The 13,917-nt window shown below is 40.5% G+C and overlaps 1 protein-coding gene across 2 annotated transcripts in view; it reads right to left on the minus strand.

The window, feature by feature from the left end:
• Nucleotides 1-1,309: 1,309 nt before the first annotated feature.
• The window catches only part of sema3aa (sema domain, immunoglobulin domain (Ig), short basic domain, secreted, (semaphorin) 3Aa), a 30,629-nt gene continuing 18,021 nt past the window's right edge, over nt 1,310-13,917 (minus strand). For both annotated transcript variants that reach the window (XM_030150323.1, XM_030150324.1), the window contains exons 5-17: nt 13,545-13,635; nt 13,321-13,440; nt 11,274-11,416; nt 11,031-11,145; nt 10,849-10,918; nt 8,342-8,486; nt 7,919-8,138; nt 7,719-7,810; nt 7,535-7,576; nt 7,153-7,310; nt 5,354-5,421; nt 5,120-5,268; nt 1,310-4,155 (exon numbers count right to left, since the gene is read on the minus strand). In XM_030150323.1, coding sequence (XP_030006183.1) covers nt 3,424-4,155; nt 5,120-5,268; nt 5,354-5,421; nt 7,153-7,310; nt 7,535-7,576; nt 7,719-7,810; nt 7,919-8,138; nt 8,342-8,486; nt 10,849-10,918; nt 11,031-11,145; nt 11,274-11,416; nt 13,321-13,440; nt 13,545-13,635 — 2,145 coding nt within the window. In that variant the 3' untranslated portion in view covers nt 1,310-3,423. The remainder of the gene's footprint in view (nt 4,156-5,119; nt 5,269-5,353; nt 5,422-7,152; nt 7,311-7,534; nt 7,577-7,718; nt 7,811-7,918; nt 8,139-8,341; nt 8,487-10,848; nt 10,919-11,030; nt 11,146-11,273; nt 11,417-13,320; nt 13,441-13,544; nt 13,636-13,917) is intronic.

The raw sequence follows: 13,917 nt of genomic DNA on the forward strand, positions 1-13,917 counted from the left end.
CTGATGTTCATGTCCACACACAGGGACACAGCAGCACTACAGGCAAGAGGCCTTCACAGCTAACTTTGAGTGAAAAATATTCCTGTAAAAGTATTACTACATGCTAAGATGTCAAAGGATTTCACCATAGCACCCTGAGCATGTTTTGAGTTGCTGGCTGCAAAGGAAGTTACACAACACTGACCTCTTGTGGTTCTTCATGAGCACTATCACAGTCTTTTATATTGGTTACATATACAGCAGGGGTGTCAAGCTCATTTTAGTTCAGGGGCCACATTCACCCCAGTATGATCTCCAGTGGGCTGGACCAGCCAAATAATAACAGTGGAAAAGGAAAATTACATGATGATAATATTTACATCTACAACGTTTCCTTAAAAATGAATAACAGGAACTTGAAACTTGAACTTGAAATGTCTTAAGATAAACAAGAGCAATTTTAACAAAAACAACTCAGTCTCAGACTCAATTTTTCATTTACACGTGTGCATTACAACTTACATTACAATTACAAATGCACAAAACATTTAGTAACAGGCAGAATATTGGTAAAATTGCATTCACTTCTCTTAAGACATTTCAGGTTATTCACATTTTTTGTAAAAGGATAGTTTGTTAATGTAAACATTTTCATGTAATTTTACTTTTTTACATTAAAACAAAGATAAAATCTGCAGTTGTCATTATTTATGGATTATCATCACTCTATTTTACTGGTCTGGCCCAGTTGAGATCTAATTGGTCTGTATGTAGAACTTGAGTTCAATGTAATTTTTGCATTTTACAAATTCATCCCACAGGCCGGATTGGACCCTTTGGCGGGCTGGATTTGGCCCCCGGGCCACATGTTTGACACCTGTGGTATACAGTATATCATCACCTTCTTAAAATTGCCTGTGTCATTTTTCCAGATTTTTCAGGAAACAAAAACATTTTCAGAAAATTTGTATTTCATGATTTAGGCAAAAAACTGGGCAATTATTTTAGGAAGGTAAAAATATGCGATAACTAACGACTAGAATAGAATGCGATAGAAACAGAAATTGAGCTCTGTTTTACTTAGTTTATAATACTTACATCTGTTAAAATTCCTCTTACACACATTTACATATTAATACTGCAATATACAAATTAAAACTCCAGGTTATAGTATGTTATTCAGACTAGAACTGATGTGAAGTTTCAGCAATATTGCATGCTGCTCTGTCACAACAACAGCAAACACAAAGTTGTCATTTAAAAGCGTTAGGAAGTAGCTCAGGATGGCATGTGCATAAAGTTCTAAATGAAATGAGAACAACAACAAGACTTGTTTTGTAACGGAGATGTTTATTTAGACAACTGAATGCATGCCAGAAAGAACTGTGTTACAGCAGTGGTAACTTTCAGCTCTCTCACTTTTCTAACTTTGACGGAGAGACCGAAAAGAGGGACACACCAAACGCTGAGTTTTGGTACACTATTATGCTCTAATTTATTGCACTGACACATTTCTCTTGTCGTGTACTGTTTTAGGGGATGGGGGGAGGAGGGGGGGTAGAGTGGGTATCATCGCTGAATCAAGATTAGGGAGCGTGGATCCCAGCTTTGGCAAGAGTATCATGAGTTGTTAATATCACTGTTTTGGCAAAAGGACAAAAGTAATTCACACCTTGCTTTAAGGGAACTTTACCTTTCACACAAAACACTTAAAGAGACAATAAAAAAGATGCACTTACTGTAGGTAGCATTCACATGCAGTATAACGTGTCTTCTCCTCAGACTAGGTTTTACATTTTTCTCCACTATTACAGAGATTCACAGCTAATGTTTTTCAGTTTGGGGAATTATCTTACACATAATGGCTACTGGGTGAATGAGAGACATGATGGATGGACTTGGAAGAATGGAAGAAGTGTTGAAATAATTTGGAAAACAGACAAAATTGTGCTTATCGTTGGTGGGATCTAAAAAGTTTGGCTAATGTCACAAACCCCTGTACTTGTGCATCTAAACTCAATTTTCATCCCTTTTATCTGCAAAAATGAACTTCTTGACACAAAATCAGCTTGTTGGTCCATCAATTTTTTTTCTTAGTTGCTGTTGCCATTGATTCTCCAATATACCGATGAGCCAAAAATACCATAATATCAAAAATAAATGCAACCCTTTCACAAAACAATGAGCAATAAATAATAATAATACAGTGGTGTTCTTGTACTGTATATGTACTGTATATACACAGAGAGATAAGTTTATTGTATATATGTACACAAAACGACTGGCAGTCTATTTCAGACTGGGTTTTTTAGCATTTAGCCTACAACTGGAATTCGTGCCCATGTTCTGTAAATCCCAGAAAAAGCAACAGCATAATAACTTACACAAAATCCTCAGGAGTAGAAGGGATAATGCACAATGAAACTACGATGTTGCTTGTATTTTGCCCCAAAATTGAAGCAGTGGATTGGAAAGGAAAGGAAATATAAAAGAAAAATGTAACATTTATTTTTAGGTAGGGTGTAAAAAAAGCCTCTAGAATCAATAAAATAACTAGCTTATTAAAACATTGATTGACAACAACATGCACAATGCTTTCCCTGCTTCAGGTAGAGAGGGTTATGATGAAGCATTTTCTTTGCACCATGACTTTGCAGTTTTGCATGTAATAATGTTGTACTTGTTTTCTACACAACATGAGGGCCACCGGTGCAAGCTGTGTAGACCTCAACTAGACGTCAATGGCAACCCTTCTCTTGTCCTCCTTTAAGGGTGCTGTTGTTGCTCTGTCATCACTCAAATGACTTGAAAGACTAGATGGAAGGTTCTTTTCTCTTCAAACAGTTCATTAAAATAAGAGTTTTAATCCATTCCATGTATGCTAATTTGCAGTTCACATGCTCAGGTCAAAGAGGACAGATTTCAGTGGATGTATCATTTCTGCTTCCATAAAAAGTCCATGTATTTATTAATGTTTCCAGAACTGTCCTCTCAGCATCTTAAGTCCATCTGCTCACCACTGTCTACTGTATGAACACCTCACTAAACTGTTTGTCCCAGTCTTTTTTTAGTAGCTTATGTACAGGAGGTTTAAGTGGCTGCAAGGCGGTATCCCAGGCAACCAGCCATATCCTCACACATTTACAGTATGCATTCCAGTTTTTCAGTCCTCTTTCAATCATTGTCCTCTTCACAGGTTTTCTTTGTGTATGCATCTTTTAATGAGAGCTTTATTGTCATTAGATGAGTGCAGTTGGTCTTTACCTAAAAACTGTGTTCGCTGTTTTCATGGGTTCATGTTCTGGCTGCACTAATGGAGAGGTCACTGAATCATACATTGGATACACAACTATAGAATGTGTTTGTGTTTACATGTGTGGATGCATGGATTTGTGCTTGTGTGTGTACAGATAAGGTTTAATGTGTGCATTTCTGTGCTTTTCTTCACACGCTACGCGGAGGTCTTTGAAGCTCATGGGTCCTCCTGTTGCGTCCCTTCTTGTTTTCCTGCATCCGTCTCCACTTGGCTGTTTGCTGGCTGCTCACCCGTGACCCTCCTACAACCTGAGAACCAGCCAGGTTGGCCTGCCCCTTTTGGCCATTTTGTGTTTTCTGGTTGTTCTTAGGAGCCTGGCTACTTAACATACTTAACTTTTGTGGGCCTTTCTGGGTATTCTGGGTCTGTGGTGGCCCTTCGGCTGTTGGAGCTCCAGCTTGGAGCCACGGCCTACTCTGTGGTGGACCAGCTTGCTGTTTCTGGGCGGTGGGAGCCAAAGCTTTAGGCCTTAATAAGGGGTTGGGATTGTTGGTGCCGTCAGGTTTACCCTGACCGTTGCCGTTGGGCGTCTTCACCCTCTTCTGTTTGCGCTCTTTCTTCCAAACTCGATCACAAAACTCCTCTACGCTGTTGAGGTCCGGGTGGTCCAAAAGGGAAAGAAAATCTCTGTACCAAAGCCTGTGCTTGGCTGAAGGACCTACCCCGCCTCCTATACCAGGAAATCCTGGTAAGATATCACCCAGTCTCTGTGTGGGGATGACCTGGAGGTTGAGGCGCAGCAACGGCTGGATAAAACCATGCTCAACAGCCTGGCAGTGGTAGATACCTACATCTGACTGGGTCAGACTACGAATCAGCAAGCCCTGATCAGTTCGAAGCACTCTGTCGTCAAGCTTGATCTGGAAATAAATAAATAAATAAATAAAAGGGATTAATAAGGAGCATTATATTAGAAAAAAGACAATAGGGGGTAAGACCTAGAATTTCTGCAAGTATCTAATTATGTACTATATTAATCATGTCTTGAGGGGACAGTCCACTTTTCAAAGGTAAATAATAAAAAACCCTTTCAGACAAAATATAACTTATTCATTGAGAAGCCTTACATCACAAATCATAATTGTTTGTTAGTTAGATTAAATGTGTTTATGTAGTTTTATTTAGCTTATTTATTATGAGGAATTGAGTAGTTTAGTTTATTTTTAGTTTAATTTAGTGTTTTATTGAAGTTTTTCAGCTATAGGAAAACCTGAATGTAAGAATGAAGGTAAAGGTCCCACACTGCACAGAAACATTTTATTGAAAAGTATATTACATTTTATAAAATTAATTGACATTCTATTTAAATTTGGTTCGAGGGTGAAAATGAAAACAAAGTTTTAATATGCAGTTATATTTCTTTGAATTTATGTTTCACTGTTCACAGCAATTTTTATTCATTTTTCATGCTTTTGAAAAACGCTGTTTGATTTTTAATTCAAATAATGAAAGCTTTTCTGTTACAATAGCTACAATGCAACCTGAACTTTCAGCGTCTCATCTGTGCCTGAAATAATATACCATGAACACCCACTTAGACAAAAGAAGCCATGTAGAAACTTGGGTAAAATAATAGCTTACATCATAAGGTCACAAGTTAGTCAAAACATCCACACCCAAAGGTTTTCACCTTTTGGGGAAGAGGTCAGAAGTCAAAAGGGTCTTAGGTAATTAGATGACAGTACAGAGCAGGAGAGGTGGAGCCTTTGGCAGAGAGTTTAGCTTGTACCTCCAGTGACCAAGTTAAATAAATAGAAGAGCTCAAATGTGAGTTTAATCCACATATTTCACAATTTTAAAATATTTCTTATCAAAACTACACACCTCATGTTTGCGATCATCATTCGGCCTCTGCAGTTGCCAGTAGATGAGTGCTCTCTGAGACTTAGGGCTACATTCCAGAAACATACTGCTGTTCTCGACACCGAATACACTCCTGTCTTCCACGCTGCCTCCTAAACCATCCACGTCGTCTACTCAAACACAAAGATAGAGGAATGACAACTGCATAGCAATTTTAAAGAGAGTATTTGTGTATTTGTACAATCAAGAAAGTACCATGATGCTGAAGGTCTGAACACTGAGAGAGTGGATCTCCGTTTCTGATGTCCTGTCTTCTGGTTCGCCTGTGAAGAGACCAGATTGTTGGGGTGAAATTTAATGTCAGAAAAAAACATCCATCCACAGACCTATCATAACAAAACACATACTTCGGTGTATTTACAATGTAAGCAACACATGTTCTACATTATATTCCAGACTGTACTGACATAATATACTTGCTGTCTGTGATAGCTATTTTCAACCACTAGGGGGCAATGTTACTCAATGTTATACCACCATCACTTTCACTTAAGGGTATTTATTGAACCTTGACTCCACTGTTAAAACACATGGGTGATAAAAACAACAAAACTCTGGCAGAATTGAAGAAAAATCAACCTACCCTCTGATATAATGAAACACATACAGTTCTGCTTTGCCCTTAAAATGCTAAGTTCTTTTTGTCCCTGTAGTAACAATGTCCACTATGTCATTTGGCTTTTTACTGCAAAGGCTTTTTCATATCCTGGCTTTACTGACTAACTGCAAATATGTCTCCCCTGGTCCTAATTGTCATCATGGCATTAAAGTCTTTGACAGGGGCTATAAAAATCAAAGCTGGGAGAGGTGGGGTAAGCCAAAGGTGAGGTGAGGGGGGAGGTAAGTAGTAGAATGAGTGTAGGTAAAAAGGAAACAGATGGAATTAAATGGTAAAGAAATTCGATTGGTCTGTCAGTGTGTGTGTGTGTGAGTGTGTGTGTGTGTGTGTGTGTGTATGTGTGAATTCTCTTCTTTGATTTTTTTTTTCGCTTTTACTCTGCTTTTCATTCTGTTATGTCTGAGTGTGACACATGTAGACATTCGCCTTTGTGTCTCTTCCTCACACATGTCTCTCTTGTGCGCTTTTCCTGGGCTAAAATTCCTGTCTTTTTGGCCATCGGAGCATGTGCAGGGCAGAGAGTCTGGTTCTCATTCCGGGAGAATGCGGGAGAGAAAATATTTGGAGTGTAGAGGAGAGCTGAGAGGAGCCGGTCCTGGCCTTAACCATGGGGTGTGCCACCTTCCCAGTAACCCTGCCAAGATCGAGTATACCCACTGGCCCACTTGTGCTGGTGTGAGAAGTTCTGGATGAATGAGATGCAGGGGAGGAGTGCTTTGTCTGTGTGTGTGCATGTGGGGGCTGCAGTGGTCAGCCTAATCCCGCTGGATACAGTAGAGGGTAATTTGAGGGTGTGTATGTTCATACCTCTTTGCTGTGAGGTGACGTGGTCAGACAGCTCCTGTTGGCTATAATTTGGCGTGTGTGTGCATGTATATTCACATGTATCTCTTTATATATGCATGTGTGTGTGCGTGTTGGCTGTAGGGTGACAGGATCTCAACAGAGAACAACTGTTTTTGGCAGGAGCTCTAACCCACGTTGCTGGATAGTACTTCTTGGAATTCAAACTGTGTCTGTGTGTACGAGTGTGTGCATGCACATTTAATTACTGTTTTATGTCTCTGTAATATTCTTACTCCAGATTACTTCCATCTTTTGGCAGCTATCCTGCATCTGTGTACATGTTTTGGATTCGCAAGCTGTTGGGGATCTGAGGTCAGAGAAACAAGGTTGTATACTGAGATGCCCTTGAGCAAAGCATTTATAACAATCTGCTTTAAAGCCAGGTGTACTGATAACTCCCAGGTGTGACTGCATGTGATGGCATAAATACAAAGACACAATGTTGTTGAAAAGAAGCATATAACCTCAGCAACCCCTCTGAGGATAAATAAAGGTTAAAGAGGAGCATTTGTTTGCTATGCAGTCCTACCTCTTGGCAGTAGGAAAGTATCTTGAGCATTCTGTGCCGTCCCAGGCGCAATAAGGATCTCTGGCCAGGCAGCACTCAGCACAAGCTTTCCCATATACCTCACAACGGTGTAAAGACATCTGTGATACACCCAGGGCTGAGCCAAGGTACAGCTGTTGCTGTAGGAGCCAAAAGAAAGAGCAAAAACATAAAATCTGAATGTTCTGAGTGGCTCGAGTAGAGTTCTTGTAAGACAATGTGGTTGCGGGTTTGATTCCCAAAAGGCACATTATATATCTTTGTTTTGGTAGACTGATTTGCATTAAAACGCCCAGAAAAGTTCTTGTTTTCTTGACCCTTGTCAGCAACTTTAAAGAAATTATGTGTGAGTATAAGTCTTTACCTGCTTTGTGGACAGCTCCATAGCAGTAATGGGAGTGGGCTCCTGCACAAAACAAATATAGTATGTTAACCACTACATCTATGGACGTCATGCCAATTTTACGGAGTACATTTAATTTGAATATAAACTATTCATTTTTATAGGACCTTGGCTTCATGATTGAATCACTATTCTCAATGCATACCCTAAAGACAGTCATCTCTTCCAGTACCACCTCTTCCAGGTCGTGCCAGCTTTCTCTGGGGATTGTTACCACCTTCAGCACTGTGCCCATGTCTAAAAGACAAAAGAAAGCAATACAAGTGTTAGCTATTTGTCAAAAATATACCTTAAAAAACAAACAAACAATGAAACACAGACACTTGGACACGTGGCTTTGTGTACCTGTGCCGATGAACATGACATCATATTGTCCATCCTCTGCCTCAACTCTGTCCACAACCAACTGGGAGAACTGGTAGTCTACATCTGTTCGCACCATGATGGGATGCCCCCCTATTGGGTGAACCGGGTTGTACATGGCTGGATGACCACGGGCGAAGGTGATGACGTCATCTGGTAGGTCTTTAGTGGAGTCGAAGCCTCCAAATGTCTTACTTGGGCACTGAAATTAAGGCAAAAATGGAAAAAATATGTTTTAGATAATTATCTGTACATATTTAAAGCTCCTTTTGTATTTTATTCAATAATTTATTAAAAAGTAACATTCTCATGAATATGAGGCAGTGTTATGTGTATTCTATTTACTTGTCTGATTTAATTATCTCTAAATGTGTGGTATTTGTGTATAATTTCCAAATGACTCACAGTGCCAGGGCGAGGGTAGGGCACTCTCCCTTGAAAAGGCACCCACTGGTAATTTGGTCCGTCTCGGTGGGCATAGGGACCCAGAAACACCCTCCTGATGTCTGCCATATTGTACATGCACACTGCTGAGCCTTTAAAGATGTTACTGTTGAAGAAGAGAAGGAAATGAATAGAGCAGAAAGAGAAGGAAAAAGGAGTGTCAGATGAAAAAAGATTTTAAGGGCGGGAGCAAGAGGGCGGTGAAATAAAGGATGACAGAGATAAACAAAGAGGATTCTTAAATAATCGGTCACACAAGACAGGGATTAGGAGCTTGTGAAATACTGCAGAAAGACAACAAAATGACCCTTCATCGCACAAAGACAGAGGGGTGCAAGGTTGTCATTACCTAAGTATGGAATGACAGATTGGAACTTTTCTCTGATTGCTTCCAGCCTCCTGAGAACAGACAGGAATTTGGGCACACAACCAACAAAACAGAAGACCTGGTTCAGAGTATATTTGAAATCCCCTCCAATATTTTTGGGAGCGGTTGCTTGAGCCAGATGGGTGGATAGATTTTGCTTTTACTAGCCAGACAAGGACCAAACCAGGCAAGGTCAATCAATCATGCAAAAAATAGGATATGATGTGTATTGTCTTTCAATTTGTACTCTATCCCAGGTCATTCAGAAGACAGCAATTTGAGCTGTGACTCATTAAAGTGAAGAATTTGGGAGTTCCACTGGAATATTCCAAGATAAACAGTGTATTCCACAAGAGTTATTAAAATATTGAGATTATGACAAAGTATGATGGCTATTTTCAGTTTAAAGTGCCATCAGTCTATTAACCTCTGGCCACACAAAGAGAGTCTGTATTTTTTAATTTTATGCATTGTAATTATCTGCTTCAAGGTTAAATGTTAGAAAAAAAATAATCTCAAGTTCAGCCATTAATTTTCCAAGTGTCACTTCATACAGATGGCAGATTTTGTTTTGGACAGCAAATCTCTTTTGCATTTGCAGGAACCAAATGCTTCAATAAGATTTGGAACGTCCTTTGTCTTGCTGACTGCTATGGGAAGTTGTATTAGACTAATTAGGGATGTGGTTGGCATACACACAGCTGACAGGACTCACCAAAGCACGGAAGATGAATGGATTAGCAAAATGTTAATTACAGAGAAATTCAATTAACTCCAGGGCCTTAAAAAAAAAAAAAAACACTCCGATATCTATGCTTAAGGAAAAGGAACATGTGCTTGTGCCGATACACAGAGTGTCACAGAAAGAGAGAGGCGCACAAATTCAGTCAGCCTCATGACAAAAACACATACACACAAACAACAGCACAATCAAACACTGATCTGTCCGTGGCAGCTTCTTTGTGCCTCATTAAGCAGTGATATTAAAAGCTGGTCCCTCTGAATCTCTGCTCTATTCATCTCTGAAAACCGGCCACTTAGAAAACCAATTAAACCACTCTAATTCCTCAATGCCCCATAATTGAATTTTAAAGCGTGCATGTGTATATGTGCGTGCACGCGGGCACATATGTGGGTGTGTAAGTGTACGCCTACTGCTGTGCACCAGGTCTGAATATTTTCTAGAAAGCTGAGACCCAGCGATGCAGGGCGTCTATCAGTATGCGTTCACTCGTGTTGCTGTTCTATTCAGACTGTCTTATCATTAGTGGTGATTGATGGTGAAGTGTTTGTCCTCCATTCAAAGCACAAGGCAGTTCAGAGACACTACTGGACACAAAACGGTCTCACCCCACCCCTTTGCAGCCTAAATACAAATTCATCATCATCATGAAGTGCCACCATCTGTGCCATTTCAGCTCACTTATCTGCCTTGCCCCATGCCTTCACCTCTCTGCATGCTTGAATACAACCACACCCGGCCTCTGGAAACCCTATTCAAAGCTGGGGCGGCGGCCTGGGGGGATGATGCGAGTTCCTGCTGAGCGAATATCGTGTTTCTCTCACTCCCTCCTGTTCCATAATCTGATTTCCCTACAAGCTTCTGCCAAGATTTCAATGAAAAGCGGGACAGGTAGCAAGGAATGGGGGGAAATCGGCTAAAAGCAATCTCCAATATGAGAAGTGAGACGTGGGGAGGGGTAGCGTATGAAAGAAAGCAACCATGAGACACCTGTAAGTGGATTACTGGATGGAGAGCACTGTCTGGGAATATGATGGGGGTTACGCTTGGTCGCTCGCATCCTGCCATGTCATTTAAAATGGTTAGGAAATTACAGATAAGGGGATTGGATAAAGGATGTGAAAAGAAAGGAAATCTGAGGAGTATGTGTTTTTCAGATACAGAGGAAATAACTTGTCCAGAACAGTTGACCCTTGAATACATATTAGCTCCTTTTGATCTCCTAGCAACAAATCAACAAAACAAATCTGATACTACCAACATCTGTCACAGTCAATATTCTTCAAGCTATTTGAGAATCGGAGCCCGTGTGCATGCACATTTGGAGGTCATCATGAAAAGATCTGGACTGGATTGTACCTGGATGTGGTGAATACAGCATAGATGAGTGGGTTCTTTGGGTCCTTGGCGCTCATAAGAAACACGTCCTCTGAAAATATAAAACAAGTTTGGGTGAAGGTGAGGTTATGCTCGTTGTGTCTATGTGTGGTCAACTTTTTCTTCCCATACAAGCACTTATGATTAAAAGACCGCACACTTACGTAGCTCATCGAAGTGTGTGTCAATGCCGTTGACTCCGGGTACAGAACACATCAGCCGGGCCTTGAGGAAAGTGGTCCACTTGTTTACGAGACTTCTGTGGCCTCCATTGTCATTCTGCAGTGACACATCTCAGTAAGCTTGCACATCTACCTACTTGTAGCAACTCTTTCTGACTAAACATTCATATTTTACATTGCTTAAGAGTAAAATGTGTCAATAATTTGGTTTGTGTGTGTTGTTACCTTACACAGTTGTCCTATCCTAGCGATGGTAGCCTTGCCAGTGTGCTCTCCATCCATGGCGTTCTCTTTGAAAAACAGGAAGATCTTATCATCCTCGGGGTTGTCACTCTCCGGAATCAAGTGTACGCCGATGAATCTGGGGTCTAGAGAAAAATAGAAAAATTAATAAAGCAGAAAAACACTGCAGAGCACACAGTAGAGTGAATAACAGCCAAGGTTTGTTCAGTCACAGATGCATAAACACAAACCGCATGACCTACACATCTACATAAATGCGATTTTCTGACCCTCCCTCTGTCCCAATGACAGTCCTTTCACCCCCGTTTTACACCTCCAAAATCAATCCCTCATGATATTCTCCAGTCACGGCTCAGTAATAACAGCTATTTACTTTACACCCTTGTGTTACAGTATCTGACTTCGCCCCAACTGGGTGCTCCAAATCCAAATCCCACATAACCCCTGTCTCCAGACCACATCCTTACAAGCACACATGGCTCTGATTGTCCCGGGTAACACTTGAATAAATTTATCTTAGAGAGCGGGAGGAAATCAAAGCTAAACGAATGGACAGAGGCCTTAGGCTGAGATATCTCTGAAGTGACGGGGCATAAGGACTGAGGAAAAATGGTTGCAGTCACTGAGGCGTCACCACGCGTAAAATGAGCCTGTGTCTAAAAGCTACAGGGGTTAGTTGGAGAGAAACAAGCAGTGCCATGTTACTCCTCTATAGCCGTTTAGGATATAGAGTAGCTGTGAAAAGGGAGAGTGGGGCCAAAGTGGGAAGCAGATTTATAAGCACTGTGCTGGTGCGAGACCTCTGGAATGAATAATGTGCACCCCACACATGCTTCATACCTCTATTGTGAATATGTCCCATTAAAACTACACATTTATAAAGTCAACCGTGCATACACTTGCATACAAAAACAGCCGGTTGCCAGTGTCAGCAACCACAGAGGTCATGCAATTCATTACATTTAACAACTGACAAAAGGCCACTTTATTCAGCGGAGATTTAATCCAACCTTCATGTTAATTGAGGGAGAATTAAAAGGTGAAAAAACGTGTAAATAAATGCCACGAATCAGGACTGGCAAACCCTAAATCCTTTTCATTTCAGAATCAATTACTGTTAAGGATTCATTCCCAAGTCTCTCTCTTGTTACATTGAGTACCATGTAACCTCGTTGATAAAGGCTCAATAGAATATCCCTATCCCAGTAATCCGTGCAATTACAATCCTCCCCTCTGTGGGGAAGGAGTTGGATTTTTCCGGGCCAAATGGACACAATCCTCGACGTATTTGTATGAAGAAGGTGAAAGATTGATGGGGATTACCATGCTAACAATGGCTTCTCCTTTTTAAAACGCTCTTTATTAATATGACATAGTAATCAGCACTGCAAAGACCAGTATTTGTGTTTTGATGGTGCTGGGGGAAGGGGGAGGCCGACTATGAGGAATTTGACTCCACTATAGGAAAACAGCTGAGAGTGGATTAGTTCTGTGGGAAAGAGGGGGAAAAGGATGGCACAGCTTGAGGGGAAAGGTTCAAACTGACCTTTTGTGGTTCCCTAAGTCCTCAGCGGTGCCGAAAGATAGCCAGACAGACTGAACAGTCAATAACCCTCAATGCTGAGCTAATCTTACTAGCACAGGCAAATCCATAGACTCTGTGAATGGGCTCTGATATCTGATGTCTGCACAGAAACGGAAATGATTGGAGGCTGGAGGCCTGTGAGAGAATTTAATGCCTGTATGTCTGTTAAATATGTCAACAGTATTCTTTCTCCAAAACTAGCCAGTGCTTGCAGTTTGCTTCCTCGAAAAATGTAAGGTTTATGTAAAGTGTGTGTTCTACTTTACTTTAGTGGTAAAGTTTGATTGGTATTTGGAAGTATAGAAAAAAGGTTGCCTAGTTTTTGTATCGTAGTAACTTTAACAGATGTTCTTTAAAGGAAAAGTATTTCTTTTAAATAATAAAAAATATAGATCATCTGTGTTCAAAATGATAATGTTTTCTGGATTAAATTATTCATTTTACCATTCAGCCATCTTGAATCATGTTGCTCTGTTCGGATTGGATGATGATCTCCCAGAGTACGGAAAATAGCAAAGTCCCGTCCCATGAAATCAGCAGATGTGCCAGAGTACAGCTCTCCATCTGCCAGTGAGAAAGTAAAGTTAGGAACAAATGACCAGTCAGACAATTTGTTCTGAAGTAAATGTGTTCTTCCTGGAACTAATCAAGGCGGAGATCAAACTCACCGATCAGAAGCGAGGCAGAGAGCATTTTGGGGTCATAGGGGCTTTTCCCGCGGCCGTTCTCAAAATGTTGAGCCAGCCGAAAGATGTTGTCCTGCAGAGGAAAAGGTCAAAGTTCAAAGTGAAGCCAATGAATGGTACTTTTTTAGCTTCTGTTTCACTTTACAACATATTCTCCTTTTATGGTATGAGATGTGGTCATAACATTATCTTAAAAAAGATCCATCACACCTGGTAGTGGAGGTTATTCTGCCTTGGACCTATGACTACTGTATGTAAAATAATAAAATAATCCGGTATAAATTAGGATCAGGCAGAAAAAAAACATACATCACAAGATATAGGAAGAATAGATGCAGGAGGAGGTTTTTTAAAA

This window comes from Sphaeramia orbicularis, chromosome 12 (assembly GCF_902148855.1).
Source record: "Sphaeramia orbicularis chromosome 12, fSphaOr1.1, whole genome shotgun sequence".
In the NCBI taxonomy this organism is placed as follows: domain Eukaryota; kingdom Metazoa; phylum Chordata; class Actinopteri; order Kurtiformes; family Apogonidae; genus Sphaeramia; species Sphaeramia orbicularis.